Source organism: Aaosphaeria arxii (assembly GCF_010015735.1).
Source record: "Aaosphaeria arxii CBS 175.79 unplaced genomic scaffold BU24scaffold_3, whole genome shotgun sequence".
Taxonomy (NCBI): Eukaryota; Fungi; Ascomycota; class Dothideomycetes; order Pleosporales; genus Aaosphaeria; species Aaosphaeria arxii.
Window position 1 is genome coordinate 4,454,891 of NW_022983476.1, and position 27,951 is coordinate 4,482,841.

The 27,951-nt window shown below is 50.7% G+C and overlaps 10 protein-coding genes across 10 annotated transcripts; 5 read left to right on the forward strand and 5 right to left on the reverse strand.

Annotated features, from left to right (window-relative positions):
* Nucleotides 1–1,373: 1,373 nt before the first annotated feature.
* Nucleotides 1,374–3,779, forward strand: BU24DRAFT_440995 (protein disulfide-isomerase). Its single transcript, XM_033530405.1, has 3 exons — nucleotides 1,374–1,786; nucleotides 1,861–2,077; nucleotides 2,134–3,779. The coding sequence occupies exons 1-3, from the start codon at nucleotides 1,663–1,665 to the stop codon at nucleotides 3,365–3,367; spliced, it is 1,575 nt and encodes a 524-aa protein (XP_033386779.1). The 5' UTR covers nucleotides 1,374–1,662; the 3' UTR covers nucleotides 3,368–3,779.
* Nucleotides 3,780–3,965: 186 nt separating this feature from the next.
* On the reverse strand, nucleotides 3,966–5,256 carry BU24DRAFT_421433 (Prefoldin). Its single transcript, XM_033527728.1, has 5 exons — nucleotides 4,881–5,256; nucleotides 4,748–4,818; nucleotides 4,494–4,618; nucleotides 4,279–4,339; nucleotides 3,966–4,212 (listed from the first exon to the last, which is right to left on the reverse strand). Exons 1-5 carry the CDS (start codon nucleotides 4,936–4,938, stop codon nucleotides 4,150–4,152), a joined length of 378 nt encoding a protein of 125 aa, XP_033386780.1. The 5' UTR covers nucleotides 4,939–5,256; the 3' UTR covers nucleotides 3,966–4,149.
* Nucleotides 5,257–5,319: 63 nt separating this feature from the next.
* BU24DRAFT_368945 (vacuolar protein sorting-associated protein-like protein VPS4) lies at nucleotides 5,320–7,501 on the forward strand. Its single transcript, XM_033524385.1, has 6 exons — nucleotides 5,320–5,907; nucleotides 6,000–6,026; nucleotides 6,098–6,266; nucleotides 6,335–6,670; nucleotides 6,724–7,174; nucleotides 7,253–7,501. Exons 1-6 carry the CDS (start codon nucleotides 5,799–5,801, stop codon nucleotides 7,472–7,474), a joined length of 1,314 nt encoding a protein of 437 aa, XP_033386781.1. The 5' UTR covers nucleotides 5,320–5,798; the 3' UTR covers nucleotides 7,475–7,501.
* A 664-nt stretch (nucleotides 7,502–8,165) lies between these two features.
* BU24DRAFT_479879 (ARM repeat-containing protein) lies at nucleotides 8,166–12,030 on the reverse strand (the record flags this gene model as incomplete). Its single annotated transcript, XM_033533098.1, has 6 exons — nucleotides 8,166–8,660; nucleotides 8,739–10,810; nucleotides 10,855–11,286; nucleotides 11,344–11,519; nucleotides 11,572–11,791; nucleotides 11,848–12,030. The coding sequence occupies 6 exons, from the start codon at nucleotides 12,028–12,030 to the stop codon at nucleotides 8,453–8,455; spliced, it is 3,291 nt and encodes a 1,096-aa protein (XP_033386782.1). The 3' UTR covers nucleotides 8,166–8,452.
* A 957-nt stretch (nucleotides 12,031–12,987) lies between these two features.
* Nucleotides 12,988–15,549, reverse strand: BU24DRAFT_171037 (CBS and PB1 domain-containing protein). The gene is made up of 4 exons (XM_033521504.1): nucleotides 15,145–15,549; nucleotides 14,212–15,085; nucleotides 14,066–14,160; nucleotides 12,988–14,016 (listed from the first exon to the last, which is right to left on the reverse strand). The coding sequence occupies exons 1-4, from the start codon at nucleotides 15,316–15,318 to the stop codon at nucleotides 13,159–13,161; spliced, it is 2,001 nt and encodes a 666-aa protein (XP_033386783.1). The 5' UTR covers nucleotides 15,319–15,549; the 3' UTR covers nucleotides 12,988–13,158.
* A 659-nt stretch (nucleotides 15,550–16,208) lies between these two features.
* On the forward strand, nucleotides 16,209–17,172 carry BU24DRAFT_449888 (ribosomal protein S26e; the record flags this gene model as incomplete). The annotated part of the gene is made up of 4 exons (XM_033530979.1): nucleotides 16,209–16,231; nucleotides 16,296–16,423; nucleotides 16,541–16,643; nucleotides 16,703–17,172. 4 exons carry the CDS (start codon nucleotides 16,209–16,211, stop codon nucleotides 16,809–16,811), a joined length of 363 nt encoding a protein of 120 aa, XP_033386784.1. The 3' UTR covers nucleotides 16,812–17,172.
* On the reverse strand, nucleotides 17,046–18,034 carry BU24DRAFT_390361 (uncharacterized protein; the record flags this gene model as incomplete). The annotated part of the gene is made up of 3 exons (XM_033525072.1): nucleotides 17,046–17,541; nucleotides 17,610–17,848; nucleotides 18,010–18,034. 3 exons carry the CDS (start codon nucleotides 18,032–18,034, stop codon nucleotides 17,200–17,202), a joined length of 606 nt encoding a protein of 201 aa, XP_033386785.1. The 3' UTR covers nucleotides 17,046–17,199.
* Nucleotides 18,035–19,037: 1,003 nt separating this feature from the next.
* On the forward strand, nucleotides 19,038–22,961 carry BU24DRAFT_171135 (transcriptional activator spt7). Its single transcript, XM_033521505.1, has 3 exons — nucleotides 19,038–20,656; nucleotides 20,717–22,301; nucleotides 22,350–22,961. The coding sequence occupies exons 1-3, from the start codon at nucleotides 19,276–19,278 to the stop codon at nucleotides 22,816–22,818; spliced, it is 3,435 nt and encodes a 1,144-aa protein (XP_033386786.1). The 5' UTR covers nucleotides 19,038–19,275; the 3' UTR covers nucleotides 22,819–22,961.
* A 1,057-nt stretch (nucleotides 22,962–24,018) lies between these two features.
* On the forward strand, nucleotides 24,019–24,606 carry BU24DRAFT_171171 (uncharacterized protein). The gene is made up of 2 exons (XM_033521507.1): nucleotides 24,019–24,550; nucleotides 24,600–24,606. The coding sequence occupies exon 1, from the start codon at nucleotides 24,105–24,107 to the stop codon at nucleotides 24,429–24,431; it is 327 nt and encodes a 108-aa protein (XP_033386787.1). The 5' UTR covers nucleotides 24,019–24,104; the 3' UTR covers nucleotides 24,432–24,550; nucleotides 24,600–24,606.
* Nucleotides 24,607–27,167: 2,561 nt separating this feature from the next.
* On the reverse strand, nucleotides 27,168–27,809 carry BU24DRAFT_325191 (rhomboid-domain-containing protein; the record flags this gene model as incomplete). Its single annotated transcript, XM_033522971.1, has 1 exon — nucleotides 27,168–27,809. A coding segment is annotated over one exon (642 nt), but the record flags the coding sequence as incomplete, so codon positions are not given.
* Between the last annotated feature and the right edge of the window lie 142 nt (nucleotides 27,810–27,951).

Here is a 27,951-nt window from a genome sequence, read left to right on the forward strand (position 1 = left end):
TATCTCCACAGGGCGATACAGTGTTGCATGTGGTGCAGTGCGAGGCTCAGGAAAAGGGCCAGGCACAGGGTCAGGCACAGGCTGTTTCCGCCCGCACATGAGGAAATGCTCGCGATGATTGTATTCGTCAATGCCACGCATTGAGGATTCCAGTACAGCCATGATTGGCTTATGGTGGGTTTTCTATGTTTTCCGCGGCCTGTGGGGCTTATACAACGGGCGGTTGTCCGCAGCATGTTACAGAACGTGTGAAACCATCGGAACTTATCAGTTGGTTGCTTGATGGTGAAAACTCCGGAGAACATCAAACGAACTACGGCGGCGTGGACTGTGGCGCGCACGAAATTATGTAGGTGTGCAGGTGCTGTTGTACGGAGTATCTTATGTGATAATCCTGTCTTATGGTGGACGGTATTAGGTATGCGCCAAAGAAGACCATGTGTCTTCTTGAGGGTCTAGTAATTAGTGGTAGATTGGACATGGCTTGATGGCGAGAACATGGTGGCGTGTTGCCTAAGAGAGACAAGTCGAAGATGGAGTAAAAGGGAGAGAGTCTATTGAAGGGCCGCATCGTCTTTGTCTTCCCTTGTTCTCGTTCTTGTTCCTGTTCCTGTTATATTAATAATAGTCCATACTGGTCGAAGAGGTTGGTAAAGTTACAGGGTCTTTGAGTGTTTGAGAGCTAAACCCAATTGGGAAGTGAAGAAGTTGATATTGAGGCGCTTTTGCCTCTTTGCGTGCTTGTATCTACGTGCTCCGTACCTAGTAAGTATTACTTATTTATCGTATTTCGTTTATCTTGTACGGAGATCATCTTAGATATCTAGGTAGCTATTAGAAATAGCACGTGTGACAATCACAGCAGGCAATGTTACACAAAGGCTTTACTACTCCGTACAGTACAACGATTACAGCTACTACGAGTAAGAGAAAACCCGGGAATGGGAAGTCATTCGGAACTAGAAGATTGCATTGAAAAGGGGAACCAAGAGCATAGGCTTGGATATCTGGTATTATCCCCAATATAATTGATTGATTGTTAGGTTATTACTGTCTTTTTGAGGTGAACGTGTCCATAGACATGGGTATGGACTCTGTATGGTATGGACCGTATGTGTGATATGGAAAGCGAGCAGTTCAAGGCGAGCAGGGGCACAGGGCAAGGGTATGCGGAGGTGAATGTCCTGTTACTGGTGGGTGGGGATTGTCAGCTCAGCCGTCACTCTATTCTGCTGTGCAGTTGTGTACCTGGTTAGTTGGAGTTACTCTTCTTGGGTGGTGGTGGATGGGAAACTGTGGGTGAACATTGTGGACACTGTGTCTTCGTCTCTCGCAATCCACCATCCAAAACGCCAATCGCCAATCACCGCCAATCACCGCCCCTCCTCCCTCGCCCCCGGGTACCACTTCACTGTAGTTACTTAGTATTGGTACTTGACTACCATTCTGCGAGTACCTTTCACTTCCTCTATAATAAAGTCCCCACCGCCTTCCTCTCAAGCTCCAATCCCAATTCCTCTACAAAAGCTCTCCTCTTCCCTCTCTTCCTTCCGCCTCAGACCATACACAACCTTTTCAATCCTCCCCATACCTTCCCATTCCTTTTCCTTTTTCTTGTCCTTGCCCTTGTTCTCGTCCTTCCCCCTCCACACATCACTCACAATGCGCTTCAGCGTGCCCATCTGTGCCCTGTTGGCCAGCGTTGCGCTCGCCTCCGACGTCCACGACCTCAAGAAGGACACCTTCAAGGGTTTCATTGAGGAGAACGACCTCGTCCTCGCAGAGTGTAAGTCTCCTCTAGCTTTAACCATTCAAAGCTTCCAATCAAGCTGTTCCCCAAGCTAACCATTGAGCTCTTAGTCTTCGCACCATGGTGTGGCCACTGCAAGGCCCTCGCCCCCGAGTATGAGTCCGCCGCCACAACCCTCAAGGAGAAGAATATCCCACTCGTCAAGGTCGACTGCACAGAGGAGCAGGATCTCTGCCAGGAATATGGTGTCGAGGGTTACCCCACCCTCAAGGTCTTCCGTGGCCCCGAGACCATTTCATCATACGGTGGCCAGAGGAAAGCAGATGCGTACGTTCTATGAATATACATGAAGCATTCGACATTTCCGCTAACATATTATACAGCATTGTCTCCTACATGACGAAGCAATCGCTCCCTGCCGTATCCGACATCACCAAGGACACCATCGAGGAGTTCAAGACCGCCGACAAGGTCGTCCTCGTCGCCTACTTCGCCGCCGATGACAAGGCCTCGAACGAGACCTTCACCGCTGTCGCCAACGGCCTCCGTGACGACTACCTCTTCGGAGCCACCAACGACGCTGAGCTCGCCAAGGCTGAGGGCGTCAAGCAGCCCGGCCTCGTCCTCTACAAGTCCTTCGATGATGGCAAGGACGTCTACACGGAGAAGTTCGACAAGGCCGCCATTGAGACTTTCGCCAAGGTCGCCGCCACTCCCCTCATCGGCGAGGTCGGTCCTGAGACCTACAGCGGCTACATGGCTGCTGGCATTCCCCTTGCCTACATCTTCGCCGAGACCCCCGAGGAGCGCGAGGAGCTCTCCAAGCAGTTCAAGCCCCTCGCTCAGAAGCACAAGGGCGTCATCAACTTCGCCACCATCGATGCAAAGGCTTTCGGCCAACACGCCGGCAACCTCAACCTCGAGGTCGGCAAGTGGCCCGCCTTCGCCATCCAGAAGACCGAGAAGAACGAGAAGTACCCCTACGACCAGGAGAAGGCTCTCACCGAGAAGGACATTGGCCAATTCGTCGAGGACTTCGTCGCGGGCAAGGTCGACCCCAGCATCAAGTCCGAGCCCATCCCCGAGAAGCAGGAAGGCCCCGTCACCGTCGTCGTCGCCAAGAACTACCAGGAGCTCGTCATCGACAACGACAAGGACGTTCTCCTCGAGTTCTACGCTCCGTGGTGCGGACACTGCAAGGCTCTTGCTCCCAAGTACGAGGAGCTCGGTGCTCTCTACGCTTCTGAGGAGCTCTCCAAGTTGGTGACCGTCGCCAAGGTGGACGCCACCGCCAACGACGTCCCCGACGAGATCCAGGGCTTCCCCACCATCAAGCTCTTCCCCGCTGGCAAGAAGGACTCCCCCATCGACTACTCCGGTGCCCGCACCGTCGAGGACCTCGCCGAGTTCATCAAGGAGAACGGCTCCCACAAGGCTGCCGCCGCCGTGGCCAAGGAGCCCGAGGTCGAGGAGGAGAAGGAGGACCTTGCCGAGCAGGCCGCCGCCGCGTCCGAGAAGGTCGCCGAGAAGGTCGAGGAGGCCACCGAGAGCGTCAAGTCGGCGGCTTCCGAGGCCACCGAGGCTGCCAAGGATGGCGATGAGCACGACGAGTTGTAAATTACAAAATATGATTCCCCTTTCCTTCTCTCTCTCCATTCAGCCTCTGTCCAGCTTAGTCTACCCTATTCCCCCCTTGGTATGGGGGCGTTCTATGTGGAGTAATGCTTAAAAGAAAGATGAAGAAAAACGAAAGAGATAGGACACGAGCATAAAGAGAAAAGGGAAAATGAATTGACGACGACGATTTGGGTGTGTCTTGTACTCCTCCCCCTCCTCCTACCCACCCTACCCAAAGCATGGTGGGGTGTTTGAATCCTGAAAGGTCACTTTGATGGTTTGTGTTATTCGAGCCTTGTCTTTTTGTTCTTTTCCCCTGCTTGTCTGAGTGGGGGGGGCGGCGTTACACATTACCGGAAATGGGGAAAGTTTTTTATGGACATTATGGCAATATGGAAATGATTTTTTTTATAACTTGATTGAAATGTTTGAATTGTGAATTGTGATGTGACGTGATATGCTGTCTTGACTTCCTTCTTCTACGGCTGGTCTTGCTCAACTCGAATGGTGCGAATTCTTCTTCTCGTGCCTATGCCCGTACCTTGGGGCTAAGAAAAGCAAATCACTTTAATGTCTTCCCGATGAAATATGACAATTGTAAGGTCTTTCTTATATTTGATTTTTATTTATTTTGTATTGCGGATTGGGTATCTCTTGAGCTTCCCTCGGAAATTCATTCTCGCGGGATCGCTTTTCTTTTCCTTATATTCCATCGTTCCTTTCATTTCCTTCTTTTCCGTCATCCTCCAACGTCCTCACATAACCGACAACGGGTATCCTCTCTACGCCGCCGCCTGAACCTGCGCCTGCTGCGCCTGTTGCGCCGCGCTCTGGATTTGTATGATCTACATTCGTTCGTGTGAGCTTTCTTGCCTCCCACGGTGACCATAAGATTGCATGTGTGTACTCACCTCCATCTTAAGCCCCTCGCTCTTATCCTGTATCTCCGCAATCTGCTTCTCGAACCGCTCACTGCATGAACGTTAACCTCAGCTCTCTGTGTGTCCTCGTCTCCACATCTCATCTCATCTCATCTCCGCTTTATATGTATAAACATCTTCCCGGGTACGAGGTAGGGAGAGGAAAAGGAAGAGGGGGAGGGTGTAAGGGGTGTGAGGAAGCGTACATCTCCTTGTTGATGAAGTCCAAGCGGCCGTTGACGGCCATGACGGCCTCGGTCTTGTCTTGCTTGAGGAGGACGGGGCCGATCTGCTTGTAGATTGTGGCGTCGTCGTCTAGGAGGGCGAATTCCTGTTATTGTTCGAGGTTCTGGTTAGTATGGAGATTTCTGGGGGGGGTGTTTTCGGTGGTGGCTTTTTGGGGGGATGTACGGGCGAGGAAATGTGTGTGTATGGTAGGTAGGGTAGGGTAGGTAGGTACCTTTTGCACGGTGGTGTTTTCTTGCTGTTGCGATTCGAGTTTCTCGCGGGCTTCGACGGCGGTGGAGAGCTCTGTCGGGGAGGGTTGTCGTTAGCGGGGGGATAATCTCTACGAGAAGGAGGGGGGACAGTACCGCCTTGAAGCTTCTGGTAGTCGTCGGAAAGAGCTTGCAGCTTCTGTGCTTCTGCCATTGTGTTTTGCTGTTGTGTAATTGCTGAGTAAAGACTGTCGTGGAGGAGGAGGAGGGAGTGGGTGGAGGGTGGTGGAAGACGGTAGATGGAATAAATTTAGGGTAGACGGCTCGGCGGTCGGGAGGCGATATGTGATTCCGATGATGGCGGTGGTGATGCCTTGTAGTTTGTGAAAGGGCTAGATGGATGGGATACGCGGGGCAAAAAGAGTCGACAGACTGGGCCAGGCACACACACAGTAGAAGATAGAGAAGGGAGAGTTGCCTTTCCAGGTAGTATAATAAACAGTACTCGTAGGTACTTGTGTTAGTTTAGATGGATACCTAATTAGTGGTACAAGTGCCTAGTTATTACAAGTCATTAGTATATCAACCATCGGTAGTGTCGTATCGGTACCGTACCGTATCGTCGCTCGTTGGTGGGAGAGGAGAGGACATAGCAACCACCTTCTACTCTACCTTCTCCAACCGTCCAACTACAACAATCCCTCCCCCACACCCACACCCACACAACAATCCCTCTCACCACCCAACTCCAAACAAATACACCACCGTATCGCAAGTTCCCCATACCTAGAGCTTCGAATTACCCGCATACAATCAATCACGCAAACTCCGCGCCGTGACGTGCATCCTCCAGTGTACACAGACGCTTGCCCCGCGCACGCCCTGCACCTATTCCTCCTACCTACCACCATCTCTCGCAAACGCCGCTTCTACAACCCGCTCGCCACTCGCCCACGGAAAAACTACCACTACCTAGTATATAAAAAGATCGAACGCTCCGTTTGTGCAAGAGAAGGATTTCACCGGGCCAAGGAAAAGCGAACAGAAAAAGGCGGGCACGGAATACATTTAACCATGAGTAACGCGGACTTCCTCGGCCGCGCCATCGAGACGGTCAAGAAGGCCATTGAGACGGACACGGCGGGCGAATATGAGAAGGCGTACCAGCTATACTACAGTGCTTGTAAGAGGCTCCTATATCCCATTCCCTTCCCTGGGGAATCCTATTTGTTCTGGGAAGAGGACAGAAGAGCTAATGACTGATTGGTATTCTAGTGGAGCTGTTCATGCTTGCGCTGAAATGTAGGTTTACCCCTCTTACGCATCCCCCAAACGGGTCCCTATCGAAAGGAAACGTACTGATAACGGAGCAGGGGAGAAGAACCCAAAGTCGAAGGAGATGATCCGAGGCAAGGTCGCAGAGTACATGGAGCGTGCGGAGAAACTCAAATCGCATCTGAACCAGAACGACGACGCGAATCGGAAGAAGCCCGGGGCCATAGGCGCGAATGGCAAGTCGGCAGGCGGAAGCGGGAAAGGATCGTACGTTGCCAACTTTGGTTGCCTGGTGGATTGCTGTAACGAGAAATGCTAATGTATGTATGGCGCAGGGGAGACGGAGACGACGACAACGAGGATGCCGATTCCAAGAAGCTACGAGGCGCGCTCGCCGGCGCCATTCTCTCCGAGAAACCAAATATCCGATGGGAGGACGTGGCAGGTCTCGAGAACGCAAAGGAAGCACTGAAGGAGGCCGTTATATTACCGATCAAGTTCCCCCACCTGTTCACTGGCAAAAGACAACCGTGGAAGGGTATCCTGTTGTATGGACCTCCTGGTACGGGTAAGAGTTATCTGGCGAAGGCGGTGGCGACGGAAGCAAACAGCACGTTCTTCAGTGTGTCAAGTTCCGACTTGGTCAGTAAATGGATGGGAGAGTCTGAGAGGTAAGACGCTGTGACGACACATTTGCTACGTTTTTGCTAACATAGATTCCAAGATTGGTGAAACAACTCTTCGGCATGGCTCGTGAGAACAAGCCCTCCATCATCTTCATCGACGAGATCGACGCCCTGTGCGGACCCCGTGGCGAAGGCGAATCCGAAGCATCCAGACGTATCAAGACGGAACTGCTTGTGCAAATGGACGGTGTAGGAAAAGACTCACGGGGCGTCCTCATCCTCGGCGCGACCAACATCCCCTGGCAACTCGACGCAGCCATCCGACGACGTTTCCAGCGAAGAGTCCACATCAGCTTACCCGACCTCCCGGCGCGGATGAAGATGTTCGAACTCGCGGTCGGCAGCACGCCCTGCGAGCTCAACCAAGGAGACTACAGGAAGCTGGCCGAGCTGAGCGAGGGCTACTCCGGAAGCGACATCTCCATCGCCGTGCAAGACGCCCTCATGCAACCCGTCCGATTAATCCAAACAGCAACGCACTACAAACCCGTACGTACCCCCTCCCCCTCTTCCTTTCCCCCACTCATTCAACCACATTTCCCTCACTAACACGAAATGACACAACAGGTCGAAGAAAACGGCATCCCGAAATGGACCCCCTGCTCCCCCGGCGACCCGCAAGCAAAGGAAATGTCGTGGACCGACCTCGACGGCGACCAGCTCGCCGAGCCCCCCCTACGCGTCAAGGACTTCGTCAAGGCCATCAAGGCATCGCGGCCGACCGTCAGCAGGGAAGACCTCACGAGGAATTCCGAGTGGACCAAGGAGTTTGGCAGCGAGGGTGCGTAGAAAGACGATGCATGAGAGCGAGGGGGGGAGGAGGGGAGGGGGGAAAGAGGGGGGTGGGAGGCCTTTTTTTATAATGATAATATATCCTTTGAATCGAAAATGAAATCATATTCCAAAAGACATGTCAGGTCAGGTCATGAAATGAAATGAAATGCAATGATAGTTTGTTTGTACTGTGAATATCATCGTCCGTACTTAATTAATGTTGTGGTCTTCACATCACAAAGAATGAGGCAGAGGGAGAGGGTACAGAAAGGTACTTCACTCCCTCGTCTGTACGTCAGTAGTAGTACTCTTCCCTTCCCTTCCCTTCCCTTTTCTTTTTTTTTCAATTGAAGACGAGGGCGGAGGGTCACATGAATGAGTACGCAGCTATGGTAAAATTCAGGATGAAGCGCGCGTTAGAATATTATATATGTGTTAATGATACACAAATATGGGTGTGAAAACCAACTTGGTCGTCACGTAAGGACTGGTTTCGAATCGAACGTCTTGCAGGAGGAGAAAAAGAAAGAAGAGGGGAAAAAAAAAAAATAACAATTAATTAGTGGTGCTTGCTGCATTTGATGATAATTTTTGAGCAAAGAAAACTTATCTGTTTGTTTTCGTTTTTTGGGGGAAATGTATATTTATATGGTCAATAGAAAGACATGTCATCATATATGCATAACAAGATGTCTAAAAAAGGTGTGGTAATTTTCATTCTACTATATGGTATTATCTCTTTCTCTCTCTCTCTCTCTCTCTCTCTGTCTTGCTGGGTGTTGTTAAGGGGTGATTTCCTTCCCGTCATCCATCCTATTTTCCAATGTCACAAGTGTGTGTGGACAATCGCGTTCGTCATCATCGTCGTCGTTATTCCAATGCATACTCAGTTTATTCTAAACCTCCAATCCCATCCCGTCGCCATTTTCCCAAAACAAGTAGTAGCAGCGTCGTCAATCAATCAATCGTCGCCTTGAAAGAAGAAAATCGCCTTTAGCTGAAGTAAGCCTGCACGGTGCGCTGCTGCTCGGGAGTGAGCGTGCCAGCGACCTGGGCGAGATCCACGCCGGTGGCCTGGACGAGAGCCTTGGTGGCGGCGACGACGCGGTTGGCGGTCTGGCCTTGGAGGGTCTCGGCCTCGAGGGCTTGCGCGACGTATTGGAAGGCTTTGGCGGCTTGGTTGATTACGGTTGGGTTTTGTCTGGAAGAGGTGGTAACGTTAGTTTAAATGTTCTACGGGGAAGATTGAAGGTTTCTATATATGGGTAGTGGAACTTACTGGTCGATCAATTGGGCTAGGAAAGCATATGCATAAGGAGCGGCCTCCTCATCGTTCGTCACGGGTAGTGTCTCGAACCATGCGTTGGCAATATCCTGCCAGTTTTGTACTTTGGAGGAGTTGTAGTGAAGGATCTTGGCGATACTGGCACATGCGTTCTCAGTAGCGAACACATCGTCGTCATCGCGGGCAGTGGGCCTTTGGCAGACCTGGAAGAGCATCTGTAGGCTGGCGGCGGCAAACTCCGAATAGGCCTCTCCACCCTTGTGGGCAGCGACACCAACACCGTACACTGCAGCTTGTCGATTGGCTGGGACGTCGTCCTGCATGCCATCGATGAGAGGCTGGATGATGTGAGAGCTGTAGGCCCAGCTTTGAGGACCGCAGAACTCAAGAACGTCGTCAAAGATGCAGATGGCCCATTGACGCTGAGTAGGGTCCTGGTTGACAACGGCTGCCTTGTAGTACTCCATCAAGCCCTCCCAGTGTGGGAGGAAGGCAGTGCCCATGTTCTTGAAGATGGTATGGAATGCCTTGTTCATATCGGAGAGCAAGTTCTGGTCGTCCTCGATAGCGTAGAGGGTCTCCTCAGATACCTCCTCACCATCCTCGTTCTCTGCCTGCTCCTCCATGCGTTCCTTCACACGCTCCTGGTAATCCTTTAGTACAGACCTAGCTGACTCGATGAAGGTCGCCATGTGGGTGCTGGTCAAGCTGTTTCGGCCGAGAACCTCCACACATTCGTAGAAGCACTGGTACATCTCTGCGAGGGTGTCAATGGCAGGCTCGGTACTAAGAACCTCAAGGACACGCTCCACAGTTCGCTCCCAGAGTTGACCAAGCTGTGTTGACTCGGGGCCGTGGGCCTTCTTGTAGGCATTGAGAAGCTGAGGTACACATTTGGCCGAGGCGACTCGCACGGGGTCGTGGAAGAAGAAAGCCAAACCTGGGAGAGCAATCTTGTCCATGATGTCATTAACATATGGCTCGAAAGAGGCCTCCAAAACCTGTGCGTAGATGACAATCAGCTCGATGGCCATGTTCTTGTCATCCAAAGTGCTGGTCTTGATGCCAATGACCTTGCCCTTGAGAGGGACCAACTCCCAACCTTCCTCATCTTGGATCTGTGCAACTTGGTCCTCGTCGTCAAGAAGCTGAATATCGGCCTTGGCGCCAGCCAGCTCAGTCAACGGAGGGATGACAGCCGGAAGGTAAGGCACGAATTCCTGACCAAGGACACGGCACATCCTGCCCCAGCAGTGGAGCAGGTACGAGGCCTGCGGGTCGTCTGCATCCTGAACGTTGTTTTGGATGTGGCCGAGAAGCTGCACCAATCCCAGTGCATCATCTCCCATGCGCTCCTTTCCGACAGCAAGAGCTATCAAGGTAGCACACTCCATAGCCTTCGCGCGGAGTAGCCGGTACTCCTTTGACTGTTCCTCCTTAAGGACATTGAAAAGGAGCGGCATCAGTGTCGCGTAGTACGTTGAGAACGCGGCTTCCGCAGAGTCGGCCACGGTGGCGATGGTAGACAGGGCTTGTTCCTGAACGAATCGCTTAGGGCTCTGGAGCAGCATAAGGAGGTGGTTGAGGAGGTTATCCAAGTATGGCTCAAGAACGTGCTTCTCAGCTTCCTCACAGAAGTTCACGAGCGCGGCGGCAGCATGGGCCTGGACACGGGGCTCGGCGGACTCCAAGACTGGAATGATATTTGGAAGGACAACCTGGTGGTATTTTTCCTGCATGGTTCCCGCGAAATCGGTGCTCATCTGGCCCACAGCATTGCAACCAGCCCAGCGGACTCTTGGGTGGGGATCTCGAAGAGCGGGTAGGACGAGATCCAGGACTTTGTCGAGTTCACCAATCATCAATTCGCGGCAGCCTTCGGAGATGGCAGAAATGGCCATGAGAGCAGCGTGCCTGTCTCGCCATGCGGACGAGGTCATCATCCGTGGCAGCCAACTGAATGTTGGGGGCAAGATTGACTGGCCTCCCAGCTTGTTGGCAAGACGGTCCATGCATTGCTCTCCGGCAACATGATTTGAATCGCTCTCATCGGCATCGAGCTGCACCTGTTAGTTATATTGCCCATTGAATTAGTGTCGTTGAAACATACGTCTTCCGAGGCATTCCACTCCTCGGCGTCATCATCATCCTCGCCGACATCAGTCATCAACGAAAGACATTGGGTGACCATGTCATTGGTATAATTTGGATCCTTGCGGCACATCTGGGGAGCAACATCCGCAAAAGTTGCCATGAGTTCGAGCGCATTCTGACGGGGCGTCTCATCAAGCTCTTTGTCTTGAATGACCGACACGCTGAATTGAACAAGGCTGTTAAACAGCGGCTTGAACATCTTTGGTGCAACCTCTGCCAAATCGATCAAAGAGATCAATGCCTTGGTGAGGAGGTTTCCATCTCTGGACTCCTTGATCGGAGGTAGAATGTTCAGAACGTCAGGGACAAGCGCGAAGTACTTTGGCTGCGCTTTCTTCGTGATTGAGCGGAAGAAAGAAGCAAAGGCTTCCACCGCAGAGATGCGGACCTAATGATTGGAGTTAATGAACGTGTTCGGCATGATTGACCGAAGATTCTGGCATACTGTAGTGTCGCTGTCACCGAATCCACCCTTGAAAGCGTTGATGACGACATCCTCGTGCTGTTTCTCTATTATGCCTGGAGTGGTAGAGAATATTCTGAAGGCAGTATCTCGCTGGCCTGCATCGCTCGACTGGCTGGCGGCAAACAGAGCACCCAGAAGCTCTGGCCAGGGAACGCCTACTCATTTCGTCAATGCTATGCCTCAATGCGTACAGTGCGGTCAACTCACTCTCGTCTGTGTGCTGTCGTCCGAGCTCCGCAATCGCATCCGCAATCTTTCCCCGCACGGTTCCGTCGTTCTCAGTCGAGAGACACTGTAGAAGTTTTGCCCGAATGGCATCACGCTCGGCTTGCTGGAGCGTCAGGAAAAGGTCTCTGGTCTGACCGTTGGCATCTTTTCGAGGCTTGGACGACTGTCGTCGAAAGAGGACGGCGGCGAATATCCGAGTCTGCACTTGGGCGTAAACACATTTGCACGTTGTTTTTATGGCATCTTTTAACTGACCGAAGACTCCTGTGCCAGAGCGATCTGCTCCGTCAAACCCATGAGGAGCACATCTGGTCTTTCTCCCACCCAGTCCTTGTTCAACTGCTCCTCGGCGGCAGTGCGCTCGACATTGTCGCGGGACTCAAGACCCTTCAAGAGGGCACTCAGCGCGGTGTGGACCTCAGGCGGAAGGACGGACATGGCGAAACGTTGTGGTAGATAGGTAGGTATATACTGGGGTGGCAGCCCCGGAGCGCTGTAGAGATTCGCAGTTGAAAGGCAAGGAGCGAGCGGTCTAGTGAACTGTGGGGTTGGCTCTGCGTGTACGAACTTTGCGAGTGAACCGTGGGAGACTGGCAAGGAGACGCGTGGGTGCAGATAGTTGAAAGTAAAGGAAGTGAATCCGGGAGCTTGGAGGATTACGCAGGACCCGTTGTGTTGTGTTGCTAAGGGAAAAATAGGTGTACAGTAGATTGTTGTTTTGGTGGGGGTGGATTGCAGACTTTACTTTCGCGAGGCGCGAACGGCCAAAAAATTGTGGCCGAGCAAGACCAGGACTGACCAACCAAGTGTAGGGTTAACAGCCAACTAGGTAACCAACTAAACAGTAATGATTAACCAGCCAACCAACCAAATAAAAATAATACTCGTAGTACACTACCTAGACTACCTCTGGATGAAACTAAGGAAGGACAAAGGAGATATTCGTAGGGCTTGGTGAGGGTGTGCCAGCGTTGCCATGATACCTATACCTGGTACTTATCATCTATTCACCATGTATGTACTGTCAGGCTCAATGACTCTTGGCTCACAGGATATAAGGCTGCGCAGATGAAAACATAGAATACACAACTGATAACAATTCTTGCTTTACTTATCCCGGTGCCTTTATTTGTATTGACATTTTCACAGTCTATCTATAAAGAAGTACTAGATCCTAGATATGCACGAATGAAAGAGAGAGGTCAGGCGCAATTGGCCAGTTAGCGTAGACAACTACAGCCACAGCTTCATAATTGATCATAACTATGGAGTATGGACTCGTACCTTGTTGAACTACATAGGCTACAGGGGCGTATAATATTGGCACTCGAAACGCAGTTTGTTTACGGAGAGGTCATGTTGTCTTTGCTGTTATCACGACTAACTACCAAAACTACGATGTACCACAAACCCACCAAGTATTAACCTATGACCTAGCATACAGTGGCCAATGCGACATACGGAGAGACCGCGATTGCATCTAGGGATATCAAAATTGAGACGAAGAGAAATGCGCAACACGTGCACTCATCAGATAGTATGTATTCCAGGTTTCAGGCGTTAGCATTATCGGCTGTTTCCAGACGCACGCCCAAGAGCAAAAACGGCCACTATCACCACGGCAAGCGTGACAATAGCTCCCGGTAGAAGCAGGTCGTTGGGAACGCCTGCAATGATCTCTTCTTGTCTTGACACGGGTGACGAATGTCCACGAGATTTCGCACGAGGCTCGTCATCCTCTTCATCGTCGAAAAACTGCTTGCGATCGCGAAGGACCGATGCAGGTGGCGTTATGGGCTTTGCCAATGCCGGCTGTGGCTCGACAGTCGCTGGTAGAGGGGGCTTCTCGGGATCATGGACGAAGAGGTCAACTTTGTCGCGGTGGGCAAGTCGTGAGAGGCTGATTGCCTCAATCAAATCCTGGTTTGTGGTAATGGATACGGTGTCTCCTTCATTGTCGAGGTAGGAAAGGGCGAAGCCAGACTTCGAGATCTTGCCCTCATCGAATGTAGGAGTTCCGCCAATTGAATCCACTTCACTGCCGAGCTTTTCTGCCACATAAGAGATGAGTTCCTCAATGCCGGCGGAAGCAGTGACTTGTAAACGGTGGACACGGCCACTGGGGGCCTTGAACTTGAACGGGAATGCGAAGTCTTCAAACGAAGAAGGCGGCGCGCCAGCCAAAGCAGAAGCAGGTGGTGAGTCGCCGTGATGCGAGGCAGACTCGTTTGGCAAGACACTGTCTCCGCGGTCCATGTGGCCCGGTCGATGCATATCGTGAGAGACCATGGAACGATGGTCTGGGGTACCAGGTATACGGCTGCCTCCGTCGCCCGACATCATGGATTCAGTCTCGGCATCTAGAGACAGCCAAAACTTATTCCAAGCAGGCCCCTCGCTGTCCTGAGTGCTGATGTTGTTGATCTATGCTTTGTTAGTCTCATATCATGCGCGCCCATTACGTCCTTCGTACCTGATCAAGAGTAGCGTAAGTAAGCTTCAGGACGTCAACCATGCCAACAATCTCGCCAGCCTCGCTCATTACCGGAAGGTTGAGGTAATGGCCATCTTATCAAATCGTCAGCACAATTCTTTAGTCAATTGCTATCTGGGACTCACCATGCATCTTGCGAAGAGCTTGTTGAATGCTCATGTCCATGGGCGCGAAATCGGGGTGTGGGGTCATAACTCGCACAACACTGCAAGTGGAGGGGTCAAGGCCAGCAGCAATGACACGAAGAACAACATCTTTGCTGGTAAAGATACCGGTAATCTGGCCTTGGTCCTGGACTAACACCGCGGTAGTGTGGTTCTCCTTCATGAGCGAGGCTGCTTCCTTTACTGATGTGCGAACAGACACAGTGACGGGAGGCAATCCATTGAGGACGGTCTCCAATGTTGGCCCAGACATCTTTGACCTGATAGCCTCCACGTACTGTATAATCTGTTGAGGCTGGCTGGAACCGAGTTCGGCCTGAACACCCTCCAGGGCATCGTAAAGCTTGCGAGACGAGCTGTATGCCCGCTCAAGCTTTTCCATGGCGTCATAAAAGCACTTGGTAATATCGAGGATACCAGAGATATCGTGGTTCTCGTCCATGACTGGCAAATGACGGAAGCCTTTCCTAACCATCAGATCCAATGCGTCAGTAGCGCTTGTATCCGTTTTGGCACATAGTGGGTTCTTGGTCATAATCTCCTCGATGGTGATATCTCTGGCCTTGATGCCTGCTCCAACTACACGGAATGCAAGATCCTTGGCTGTGAAAATACCAGCGATACGATCATCATCGTCGGTGACAAGGACACAGTCCTCCCTCTTCGCTGCCATGAGCTGAGCTGCCTCAGCTACAGTTGTATTGGGCTTGATTTGGAGGGCCTGGCTGGGCTTGAGGGCCAGGACGGTGCCAGGAGGTGCCTTTCTGGATGGGCGAACGCGGGCTCCGGGATTCTTCTTCTTGTTCAAATCGGTCTCGATCTTCCGGCGGATAGCCTGCACAGCGTTAGGTGTTGGGCCAAAAGCGAGAGTGCAGCTCCCCGTAGGAGACTCACCTCGTCCCTCTTGGACATCTTTGCCCGGCTGGCACTGAGAGTAGAGGCGCCCGCATCGCTCTGCGGTGGTGGATGGTCGAGGGCAGGGCGTGGGATGCCAGACGGACTGTTGGTATATTGGACTTGGTTGCGATTCTTGGGTGTACCCCTCATGGTACCACCTGTGGTGGACATGACTGCGGCTGATGGGTTCGGAGGATTAAGAGGGAATCGATATAGGTGCAGGTGTTGCAGTGAACAGTCGTTCGTGGTAGAGCCAGCGAGGGCGATCTTGGTCGGAGTCTGGACGCTTGTAGCACGACGAGTCGTAGAGTTAGATGAGACCCTGGCCTGGCAACGAGGAAAAACAACACGCGGTGGTCGGGCAAGTGCGGGCCCAAGGGAATGATCACAAGGTCGACCGTGACGCACCAAGCTGTTCACCGCTATTACAGAAAAGAATGAATTTTAATCGATAATGATCTACTACTTAACGTAGGCTATGCATTCGCTAATATGTCGAATGAGAACGTGAAAGTGCTGCCATCCCGATTGAACTACCGCCAGAAGAAGCGAGTACACGTTGTGTGGGCAGTATTGTTACCAGTTGCAGGTACTTGGTATTATGACTACAATGTAGATAGTGGACAGGCAGTATCATGAAGAAATAGTGATTACAGCTGCGCTGTTGATTACACAAATTCCTATTCGCGTTAAGAAATAGGGGAAGAGTGGTGCAGTGCTCAATATACTGTGTACGGTTCGAGCGCTGCGCATTAATTCTTTGTTGTTATTTTGACTTCTCCCACAGTAACATGGTATTGTTGATCGATGATTGACCGATAGAAGGGAGATCGCCAAGAGATAAGATAATCTTTCCACTAGCCCGGATCAACTTCGGTTTCAACACTCGCTACCGTAGGCCCACGTTGAATTTCGACACACCAAAGACAGCCGACCAGCACCACCAACAGAACGACAACTTCCCATTGCTGAATCTTAGATACCTATTTCTTCGGTGCGCATAACCACGAAACTCTACTCAATCCTCCTCCTCTCCTAACAGCAAATAGAGTCAGCCCATCATGGTCAAGAAGCGAGCATCCAAGTATGTGCCGACACATCAACCACATTACCTTCCTCAAATCCACCCAGGACTGACAAAATAACAGCGGTCGCAACAAGAAGGGCCGCGGCCACGTTAAGCCCATCCGCTGCTCCAACTGCTCGCGATGCACTCCCAAGGACAAGGCAATCAAGAGATTCACCATCAGGAACATGGTCGAGTCTGCCGCCATCCGTACGTTCCCCATCGGATTCAACCCGCCACACCCCACAAACGCGTCGAAGAAGAATTGCATTCGAAAAGCAGCATGAGGGGCGGAAATATCTGAACACGAAACTGACAATGGGCTAGGTGATATCTCTGATGCGTCCGTCTTCCCCGAGTACACCGTCCCCAAGATGTACTTGAAGCTCCAGTACTGCGTCTCTTGCGCCATCCACGGAAAGATCGTCCGGTACGTTTTCACCACACACCCGCAGGATACAGAATATTGTTAGCTGACGCATTTAAAAGTGTCCGCTCTCGGGAGGGTCGCCGTAACCGTGCCCCACCACCAAGGGTCAGGTACAACAAGGACGGAAAGAAAGTCGTTCCCAACCAGGCCGCCGGCAAGACCTCGTAAAGGAAAAATCGACAGTGGGGGGTGTTGATGAAAGTCATGGCGCTTGGTATTGGGTCTTATGTGTCCTTTCGGAATCTCATACTGGAAAATGTGCATGAATCCAAGGGAGTTCAAGACGATGTGACGATTCATGGTTGCAGAAGCTTGCTTCCAGATGCGGTGAAAAACCAGCGGCTAGCTATGAGTTTGTAAAAACGAATACCAATTCGGTCTGCATCAAGTAAATGCTCGAGCCAGCAGTGACGCCATGTGTGAATATTTCGAACATCCTCACAATCGATGGCGTTGAACCATTATGAGAAAGTAGTAGATCGTTTTATTTGCTTCATGTATAAGACCGTTGAAGTCATCTCACATCCTCAATCGTGCCTACATCATTCCTAGCTCGTCAATCATTTCGCTTCTTTGCATCGGCCAAATCCTCTCCCTCGTGGACGTTTCCTTGCTCATGGCTGTGCTCCGTAGGCTCTGTATCGTCCCAGTCCTCCGCATTCTCATCCCATTGCTCCAGCTCTTCCTCCACTGTAGGTCTCACCACACCTGACTCCTGGCCTTCCACGCCTTCTCCTAGCTCAACATCCCTATCGTCCTCGCCAGCAACAGCGGCGTATCCACGCGCCGCACGCTTCCTCTCGAGCATTCGCTTATGATACCAATTGCACACCGCCAGTGCAGAGATAGATCCCACCACGTTCGCTAGAATGTCATAATAGTCAAAGTCGCGACCATTCTGTATAGAAGCCGTCAGCATGCCATTCTTCCTTTTATTAGTATTGCTCGCGGGTGGAGGATGCGTACCGGTATCAACCCTTGAATGATCTCACTCGCAAAACCCAATCCCACCGTACACACGGTGAATGTCAACTGCAACACCTTCCTCCTGTTCGTCTCTAGAATCCAGTAGAACGACAGCGTGACCAGGAAGAAGGCCACGAAGTGCAAGACCTTGTCGCTCTGCTTGTAGTTCGGGAGGTCATATTGGGTGTGTGGCGCGAAGCCGGCGAGGCCGCAGATCAGGCAAATGCCCACGAAAGCACCTAGAGCATTGTATATTAGTTCAGTACGCTGAAGGAATCTGGTATTCGGGACATATGCAGGACGGCATTGCACATGCAGTGAGAGCTGCAGACAATGGGTTGTGGAGCTTGGCGAGGGTGCTGGTATGGTATGACGGCATGTAGCATGATGGGCGACCTACCGGCGAAGGGTTTGCGGATGCGCATGTTGTGGATTATGTACGGTGGAGGTATTGTCGTATCACCGGCGATAGATCATAATTCGGAGGGGCTTGGAGAGTCGGTATGGAGGTTACGAACGAGATCTCCCAAAGGTAGGCTGGTGAACTTCCAACGTAGCCTTGTCTCACGCAGGCGGCTTATCCGGGGCTCGGCAAGAGTTGCTATAAGTCCGACCACGGCCTCAGGCATCAAGGATTGGACTCGACCAATGCAAGATGGAGTCGAAAAATATATTGTACAGTATCGTAACAAAATCTTGTAGGAAGCAATTGGGTATGAGAATGAGTTTGGTACAAAGTTGTGTATCCAGTTCAATGGGTGTGGAATGATGGCAGAAAGATGACGCTGCACAGTGAGTGCCAGCCACGTACCTAGGTAAATATTGTTTAAGCACGAACACACAAAGGCCTTCAAAGAGAAATCGCATAATTATATTTATGGAATCATTAACGGAGAGACATATCCCTATGTTATGTAGATGGGTCAGGCTGTTGCCCGGACGAGTCTCGGGAACAATGACTCCTTTGTTGGAACATCTAAGGGATGGGGATCTTCAACAGGTAGAGATAATCAACCGACCAAAGGAGTAAAATGTTTCTAGTCCCATACGATGACCATACAATAAAAATACTGTTTGTGCAGTACAAGAATCAAAAGGGCGGGGATTCAGATACATAGGGCCTCTTGTTTGGCACTAGATAGTCTCTCCATAGGAGTAAGTCATGCCTGCCTGGCCATGGCATCTTGTGAGTGTACTATTGAACGGGTATGAACGATACTTGCAACACTTGCCATTATATTTGAACAGGATTAGATGATGGAGTAATACTAAATATTGTAAACAAAATACTTGACATAGCTCGTGCTCTGATTCTGATATTGATACTTGACGGGGGTGTGGCGCTCCGCGCCCGACAGCCACACCCCCTACGTTTGAGGTTAGCCCGCAACCTTAATCGGAAGTCAGCGACTGTGAGTTGCTCCCTCCCTCTCACAGCCATCGTGCCTACTCCCCAAGCCGAACGGCAAGCCGCGACGCTCAATCATCAAATCACGCCCCAACATCAACATTTCCATCTCGTTTCTCGTCGTCATTCGACTTGCGCGCCGTCTGGCTTCTCACATGCTTGGTTTCACGCTCTCGCGCACCTTGCACGAGGTCGGAGGCCGCCGCGAAGGCTTCACAGCGTTGTGAGGAGTTCTGCCAAGATACTCCCCACAACGACATGTCGCTCGCTCCATCGCTACATCGGCCATCCTCCAGAGACCGCCAACACCATGCGCGATTCCCCAATCATCCCTCTAATGCGATTCGCCTGCGCACTCCCAATCCGACGCTGAGCGATGAGGCCATGCCCAACGGCTTCAACAGCAACAATCCGGGGGACGGTACGGACGCCATGGCCGAGGAGGACCCCCAGGCGGCGCTCTTCCATGAGCATTATCTTCGCACCGAAGCGCGTCTTCAGGCTGTTCTAGATGGAGGAAGCAAACACGATTTGACAGATGCGCTTGAAGACGTGATGATGGAGGCGTCCGAGGATGCTCCGCCGGCGCATGACGCGCTCCCGACTATCACCCCCAAGAAACCCGCCCGAACCATTGACGAAGATGACTATGGCGACGACGATGACGATGAAGCCGATGAAGAAGATGACACTCACACATCCCCCCTATTTGCAAAGAGTTCTTCTAATGGAAATGCTGCTGTCGCCCCCATTCAGACGCCAAGCCTCCTCATGCGATCCTTTTCTAACAAATCCGGCATCGATCGAACCAGTACCCCGACCGCAGACCAAGTCAAATCCTCCGACGATGTACGCAAGAAGTTACAACAGGACAAGAAAGCGGCCGAAGATGCTGCCAAACGTAGTTTCCAAACATTGTTCTACACGTTGGAAGATGACCGCAATGCGATGTTGGAACAACAGAAATTGGACGAATTAGATCGCCAAGTAGAAACAGAGATGTCTGGACAATCGAACAACGCGCCAACAAGTGGTACTCCCGCCGCACCTCAACAAGGGACCTTGAGCACCACCAACCTCGGGGCCTCGAGTCTCACCCTCAAACACCTCATTGCGCGCATAGATGCTCAACGAGATAAAGTACACGCTAGCGATACACAGCTGAGAAGCCTGATAAGCGAAGTTAGGAAGAATCGTAGTAAATGGGCGAATGAAGAACGCGTTGGTCAGGAGGAATTATACGAAAGCATGGAGAAGGTATTGATGGAGTTGAAGGCTGGAGAACACGCTCACCCCTTTTTGCAACGCGTGAACAAACGAGAAGCACCCGACTACTACACAGTCATCAAACAGCCCATGGACATCGGCACCATGATGAAAAAGCTCAAGCAGTTACACTACAAGTCGAAGAAAGAGTTTGTGGATGACTTGATGTTGATCTGGTCCAATTGTCTGAAGTACAATGCCGATCCAAGTCATTTCCTTCGCAAAAAGGCCCTTTACATGAGAAAGGAGACCGAGAAGCTAGTACCCTTGATACCCGAAATCAGGATCAGAGACCGCGCCGAAGTCGAAGCTGAGGAACGACGAATGCGCAATGGTGATGCCGACGCTGATGGTGCCGAAGACAGTGAAGACGGTAAGCTCCCTTAAAAAGGCACGATCCACTGAACGTTGTCTAATGTTTTGTCCTTAGAAGAGCCGATCATGGCTTCCCGAGGCCGAAAAGCGCCAAGTAAAGGTACCAACAAAGGCGGGAATAACTCCAGAAAAGCTCCTCCAGCAGGTCTGGAGAGCACACCCGGTCCAGAAGCCAAACCAAATGGGCCGTCATTGAACAGTGCAGTTTCGAATTTCAAAAATGAATTCCTCCGTGCAGATTCAGAAATGGAAGGCAGCGTAAACGGATTTTCGACCCCTCCTGGCACGCTCACTCCGCTTGGACCTAATAGCATACTACGAAACGGTGCCCATGGCAGCCAAGCTGACGTATCTGAGGCCGATGGCACCGCTGCTTCTGTGATGGGGTTGGCTCTTGAAGGCGACGATGCCGAGCTGGATGACCTCGAGTACAAGACATGGAAGCAGGTGACCAAGAAAGATCGAGCTCTTATTGCTGCAGAGCGTAACCGATTGTTTCGAGATGATCATCTGAATGTCGAAGAACCCGCAATACTACGTAGTCGGGCTGGCATGAGAAGGTGGCTGCGTCATCGCAAGCATGCAATCGAGGACGAATCTGCTGACGGTGCTACCACTGCCACTATAGACGGCAAAGATGGACTCCAAGCAACAGGAGGAGAGACACTCGCAGAAGGTATCGAGGATGAGGAAGAACGCCAAATCCCAGATTACTATGATCCCGTCTGCGCCATTCCCGATCTTAACGAACGCCTGCAATGGGTCGAAGATTCCGAAGGCCACGTCCTTCAGCAGGTGGAGGAGTACATGAGAGTTGTTCCTAAGGGTCTCTTTGTTTCGCCGGAGAGTACACTGACCAAAAAGATGGAAACCAACATGCGCCAGATGCAGGAGACTCGAAAAATATGTGCAAAGATTGGCATCGTGAAACAAATGTCGCTCCAATCGCAGATGTATCAGAACCAGTTCCAGAAGTACGATCCTCAGCCCTTTTCAGAGGCCGACATCGACCCAATGGTTGTCTCTGATGACGGTGCCATTATGGCTCCGTATGTTTGCCGGGCGGCTTTGGAACGAAGCGTAGCTAAGATCTTTTACCATGCTGGTTTCGAAGAATTTCAGCCTTCCGCCTTGGACTCGATCACAGACATAGCGAGCACCTTCTTCCAGAACCTGGCGCGGACATTCCAGACTTATCGTGAGCAACCTAAATCGAAATCCGATATCCCAGTCCCTACTGCGAGCGGTGGAACAACCCAATGGACTACACGCTTCAGTCAGGAGGAGTCTGTTTTGCACGCGTTGAGTACGAATGGAGTTGAACTTGAAAGTTTGGAATCATATGCCAAAGACGATCTCAGAAATCTTGGGGTCAAGCTTACCAGCATGCATGACCGAATGCGAACCCATTATGCCGAACTACTTCGTCCTGCTCTCGACGGTAGTGTTGGTGCGGATGGTGTCGGTGCTTTCAACGATGGTAGTGAACAGTTTGTTGGTGGTGATTTCGCCGAAGACATTGGAGAGGATTTCTTCGGCTTCCGCGAACTTGGCCTGGACAAGGAATTCGGGTTATCATTCAGCGTGCCATTGCATTTGTTGCAAAACAGAATGCACAACAGATTCGCTGCTCAGAACACCAGGTATGTTATATTTGTTACTGTACGACCGACAAGTGCTGACCTCTACAGCAACGTTGCCACTACTGGTGCGCTCATGCCAGAACCGGCAAAGTTCGAGCCTGTTACAAGCCAATACATCGGCAACCAAATTGGACTTGTTCAGGAATGGTTCTTGTCGAAGCTGCGTGACGGCAATGATGATTCTCTCATCGAGGATGACGATCTACCGCCGAAGCAACGATTCCCCAAGCCGCGATTGCCACCGACGGGTAAAATCTCTAGCCCTCGCAAACGACCATTGCGTGAACAACAGCAGCTTGCTCGTAAAAAACGCAAGCTCGATGAGGAGAATAATGAGAATGCCTCTAATGAGAATGCGTCTGGTCTGAACGGCACCTCAGTCAAGGGAATCGGTAAGCCAATCGGCAAATTGAAGCTGGAGATGCCTCAAAAGGAGAATCAGAACGTTACAGAGCCTGAGAAGGAGGACGGCAGCGCAGTCGGCATGATCAGTCCCGAGAGCATTCTAGCCGCGTAAAAGACGCCTTGAGATATTCGTTTCTTTCACTCTTTTAACAACTTCTATTTGCATCAGCTTCATTGTAATCTCCGTCTCTCTTCCAGATTTACGAGATCGGAAGTACCATCTGGGGAATTTTCGTCGTGTGCCGTTGTCCTTGCCAAGGCACTGATACTCAACAAATGCCTGGGGGATCACTTCATTTCTCGCTTTTCGTTCCCTGGTCGCCTTGGTGGCTTTTTCTTGGGCAAGGTTCAAGTTACGTCCTCTAGGATTCTGCGTCGTGTGAGACGCAGCCTCCAAATGGTTCATCATCATCGGATTTACATCATCGGGTTCTCGGCGTTTTCCAGTTATCCAGGTCAGAGCAACACCACTGGCGGAATGGCTGTTTTGGGGTTGTGGTTGGTTGTATACCCATGGCCTTGGCTTTTCATTATTTTGCTCATTTCATATAACGGATCCTCGTCCGTAAACTAGATTGGCTTCTTGCTTTTTTGTACATACTGGATATCGAGCATGCCGGACGATGAGTTCTTGATACAGTAATCGTAACTGTCAATAGTAAATCTTTAAGAAAGATTGTATGCTTGCTGCCTTGATGTGACGTTTTGTGGACCAGATGACCTCACTTGAGCTCGAGATAGTCGTTGCTTGATTTCCTGGAGAGTAGGCGGAAGTGAATGCTTGCTCATAAGTAGAGCGAATGTATGCCGTCTAACAACTTGTAAAAAGAGGAACATGGGTCCATATATAAGAGAGAAAGGACAGTGTCCAAAGGGCAGGAATTTTGAGGTTTTTGGAGTGGAGCTGCGGTTTTTAATAATACGTAGATTCGAAAGATAGCCGAGCTGTACCTAGGGCGCCGGTCACTTCCTAACGTCTTTCTCCATACCACTTGCATCGAAAATGGCGACCTGCCGATCATAATGTGAGTGCCATCATTTCTATCTGGATACTTTTTGCATCCCTAGCCTGTTCGTGTTGTATGCGTCGCTGTGCCTGTAGGCCTCCAAATTTTTGTTCGTTGAGCTAACGTGCCACCAGGCGTGGATCTTTTCAACAACCTCTGGTCTTGGAACTTTCTGTCACTTCACCCCAGCAGGCACAGGCAGTGCACTTCACGGTCTGACTGTGCGTCCTTGCGCGCGCAAAGGCATCCACCTTTTTCACTGTGATTTTAATTCTCGTCTTTATCTTCTCTGTTAAGTCCCTTTGTTGCACCTGCATCTGTCTCACACAATTCACATTCCTGTCTTCAACCATCTTACATCTCACCGCATCCATCTCCCTTACAAAGAGCAATGATGGAAAATCAATCACAACCAGACAGTCTACTCAGCTCTTTTCCTTCCTGGATTTCTATCCATGGAGATGCAGAGTATGCATTGTATAAAGAGGTCGAGTCCCCTCCATGGCTTACTTACGAAGAGTGGGCGGCATCTGAGCACCCGCTGGGACCTTACCTGTATCACCTCACTCTAGACGCCTGGGACGAGGTCAGCTCTTCAGTAAGTAAAGATAACCCAGTTGAATCTAGAATAGTTGATTTTGACTTTTTCAGGACGATGAGAGTTATACGGACGTTGTGCATGGCGGGCCGAATTCCGTGCCGAACGAAACAACAGTGACGACGAACGGGAATGGAGTGCCACATGCCAACAACTCGTCAGCGTCGACTGCAGACTCAACGGCAGGCGCAGAAGATGTATCAATCAAGAAGCGTCGAAGGTCGAAGAAGAAACATTTGGTAGTATCGTCCGCCCGTTATCGTGATTTTCCAACTGACTCTGTCTTAGTCGGAGCCGATCCTGTCGTCAGATGATGTCGACGAAAATGCGGCGCCAACTCGAGAAGCGCGATTAGAGAAACCTGACACATCATCCAAGAAGCGCAAATACATTAAAAAGAGAAAGGTATGTTGTATCAATTATCTATAGTTGGCTTCCCAAGGCTGACCGAAACAGTCCGAGCCAGCTCTACTACCAGAGCAAATCGACCGATCCACGCCTGTAGCAGAATCTTCCGCTCTGAACTCTGGCTTGCCAACTCCGGATGGTCCAAGCCCTTCTTCGGCTCCATCGAGAAGGGGTTTGCGTTTCCGAACGCCAGCCCAACAGCGGCCGTACTTCCATCATGCAAAGCTGTTCGACGAGGAAGAGGCGATTGAGAAGAAACCTAAGAGCAGCATCACGCCAACTGGAACTACCAGGCTCAAACTCACCCTAAACCCCAGACCGCCTACAGCAGCCGTGGAAGATAGCAAAACCAGCCAAGTATCGGCCGCAACCTCACCAAGCACACACCAGCCAGCGAGCGAGGGAAGGCGCAAGAGCGCAGGCAAAGGCCGAACATGGAAGAAGGACGACGAAGACGACGATGATTACACCGGAGCAAAAGCGAAGAAGCAGAAGAAGAAACCTAAGTCGCGGAAGTCATGGCCCATGCTTCCGAAAGCGAAAGATGATCCAGATCGCATTACAGACCAGGACGAGGTGGCCGAATTGGCCAAGGCACCTCCGCCTGCGAAGAGCACTCGCAAAGCGAGAAAGTCGCATCTTTCACAAGAATTCGTGCGCGAGTCTGATTCAGACGAAGACGTGCAAGATAAGTCATCTGCTATACAAACCAAGGTCGAGGATGCTCAGGAACAAGATGTTGTAGAATCATCTACTGCGCCAGCTCAGCCTTCCAGGACAAAGCGAAGGCCGAGAAAGTCGTACATCTCGGAAGAGTTCATTGTAGATGATTCCGATTCTGAGGGAGTGCCGGATGCTGGAGCAATTGAGGTGGGCGATGAGCCACCGCCCCGCAAGGAGACGAAACAGAAGAGGAAGCCCAAGAGAGCCTATATATCTCAAGAGTTTGTTGTCGATGACTCGGACTCTGACGGTGACGTGGTGTTGTTACCGAAGAGCGAAGCCATCACCAAGACAGCCACGGGCAAAAGTCCCAAAGGTCGAGGAAGGCCAAAGAAGAGTGAGTCTATCCAGGTCCGTCTCTCTACACCTCATCATTCATGTATGAACTTCTGCTAACAAACATGACAGTCGAGTCCCGCTAAGAGAGCCTCACTCAGTGAGCCGGAGCCACACTACCTCGGTGCCTAGGCACTATAGTCATGACCGTGTTATTCATTCCATCTTGGGCTTGTAAGATATCTTTCCTAGTATTTGCAGTTCGGATCCAACATCATCCAGGCCTGGGTGTCCAATACGGTCTAGAGATTATCAGACTGAGGACTGGTGGCTTTTTATTTTCATGTGGGAATACTACCCGGAGTGCTTTGGCGTTTCCGGTCCATTCGATAGATTGTATGTTGGTCTAAGGGTATTTCTTAATGCTATAATTTTCACCTGTCGTGCAATGGAGTCGTATCTGAATTTTCATGAATGAAAAGTGCTCTATGCGAGGCCTATAGGTTTGAATCTCGTTCAATCAAGCCAAAGGTGATTACAGTCCACGGCCAGCAGTAACGTCTCCTAGACTATCATTGCAGCCGAATCTTCGCGATATTAAACATTGATGCGAAACAAAGTAGTGCATAGAACCCCCTCCAGCTATTTATAATCCAATTCCTCTATAACCACGTAGACCTAGCAAGAGTAATTCCGCTTTTCAACGCCATAATTTCCAACCAAAAACTTCACATTCCAATATCTGTCTGATACTGTCTCATATATCTCTACCAAGTGCGCCTCATACTGATTATGAGGACACCATATGCCTTCAAGCATTCATTGAGCTTCCCCGACGAGGTATGTATGTACCACAGCAGCGATCTCGATAGATCGATCCTTTAAAGGGAGATTTGTAGGTTCAGGCGGGTGAGTAGATATGAAGGTTGACAGAGTGTAGGATTTGCTGCAAATATATATATGTTAGAAAAGTGTTGAACAGAACTATGAATTTGTTGGGTTGGTGCGTTGGGAAAGACATCTATTGAAATGAAGTGGTGCGATGACGATATTATGGCTTTTCGGAATTGTGTGGTTCTTGCATACGTGGCAACATTGAGGAAAGGGTTGATGTGCGAGGTTGAGTGGTGAACTTTGAGTTGGAGATTTTGGGTCAACATCAATGGTGAGTATGTGATTTGTTTAAGACATTTGTTGGTTTAATCACTCACCTAGTAATTGGCGATGAATTTTGTCGCAGTCTAGCGATATAAAAACAATTATTTGGATGTTGCCAGGTACCTGAGTTGGAGTGAATCAAACTATGAGAAGAGTAGGAAATCAATACATCGGAAGAAAATTGGTAGAGCAAAAAATTGATGCGTCTTGTTCTTACAATTGCCACATATATGTACAACGCCAACATTATTTAACACGTAAATCGAACAGATTTTATCTCAACCTCAAACCCCTTCCACTCCTCAAGACCAACAGATAGTACCCGAGTCCGAAAACCAGGCCACCGAGATGCCCAGCATGGGCAGTTCGTGATTGATCACTGGACACGTAGTATCCGTCGTATAGGAAGTAACCTCCCATGAGCGCCCACAGTGGCATCGGGACGATTCCATAGATGAGAAACTTCGTCTTGGGAAACATGCAGGCGGCCACAGTTCCAATACCCATGACGCAGCCAGAGAACCCGAGCGCACGCTGCTGATCTATCCCCCAGCGATTAGTAGGTTTCTGTGCTCGATTGACAAGATAGCCTAGAGAGCCAGCTAGACCAGAGCCAACTATGATCGTAATGAAACGCGCGGGGTTGATGACGGAAGCATTCACCAACAAGCCTCCCATGAAATAGAGTGACACCATGTTGCTGAGTAGATGCATGAAGTTGACGTGACTGAAACAAGATGTGAGCGCGGTCCAGTAGTATCCTTCCTTGAAGCGAGTGAGGTTGAGTGTGAAGTTGTTGACAAACTTGGCGTAGTTGGTGACGTATCCTTGTTGCTTTTGCTGGTCTAGATAGAGGAAAGTGCAGTAGATACCGCAGTTGATACCAATCGCTCCATAGAGGACATTCTGGTTGGGGCCTGCATTGCTAGACCAAGAAGATCCGTATCCTGAAGAGAAGGTGCGGCGGATGAAGGATCCTTGGTTGTGCCTGCTCAGGTTGAGGCTGAGACTGTGGGAGGGCTGGAAGAACTTCGATGATCCGGTTGACTGACAAGTCCTGGTTACCCGTGGGAGA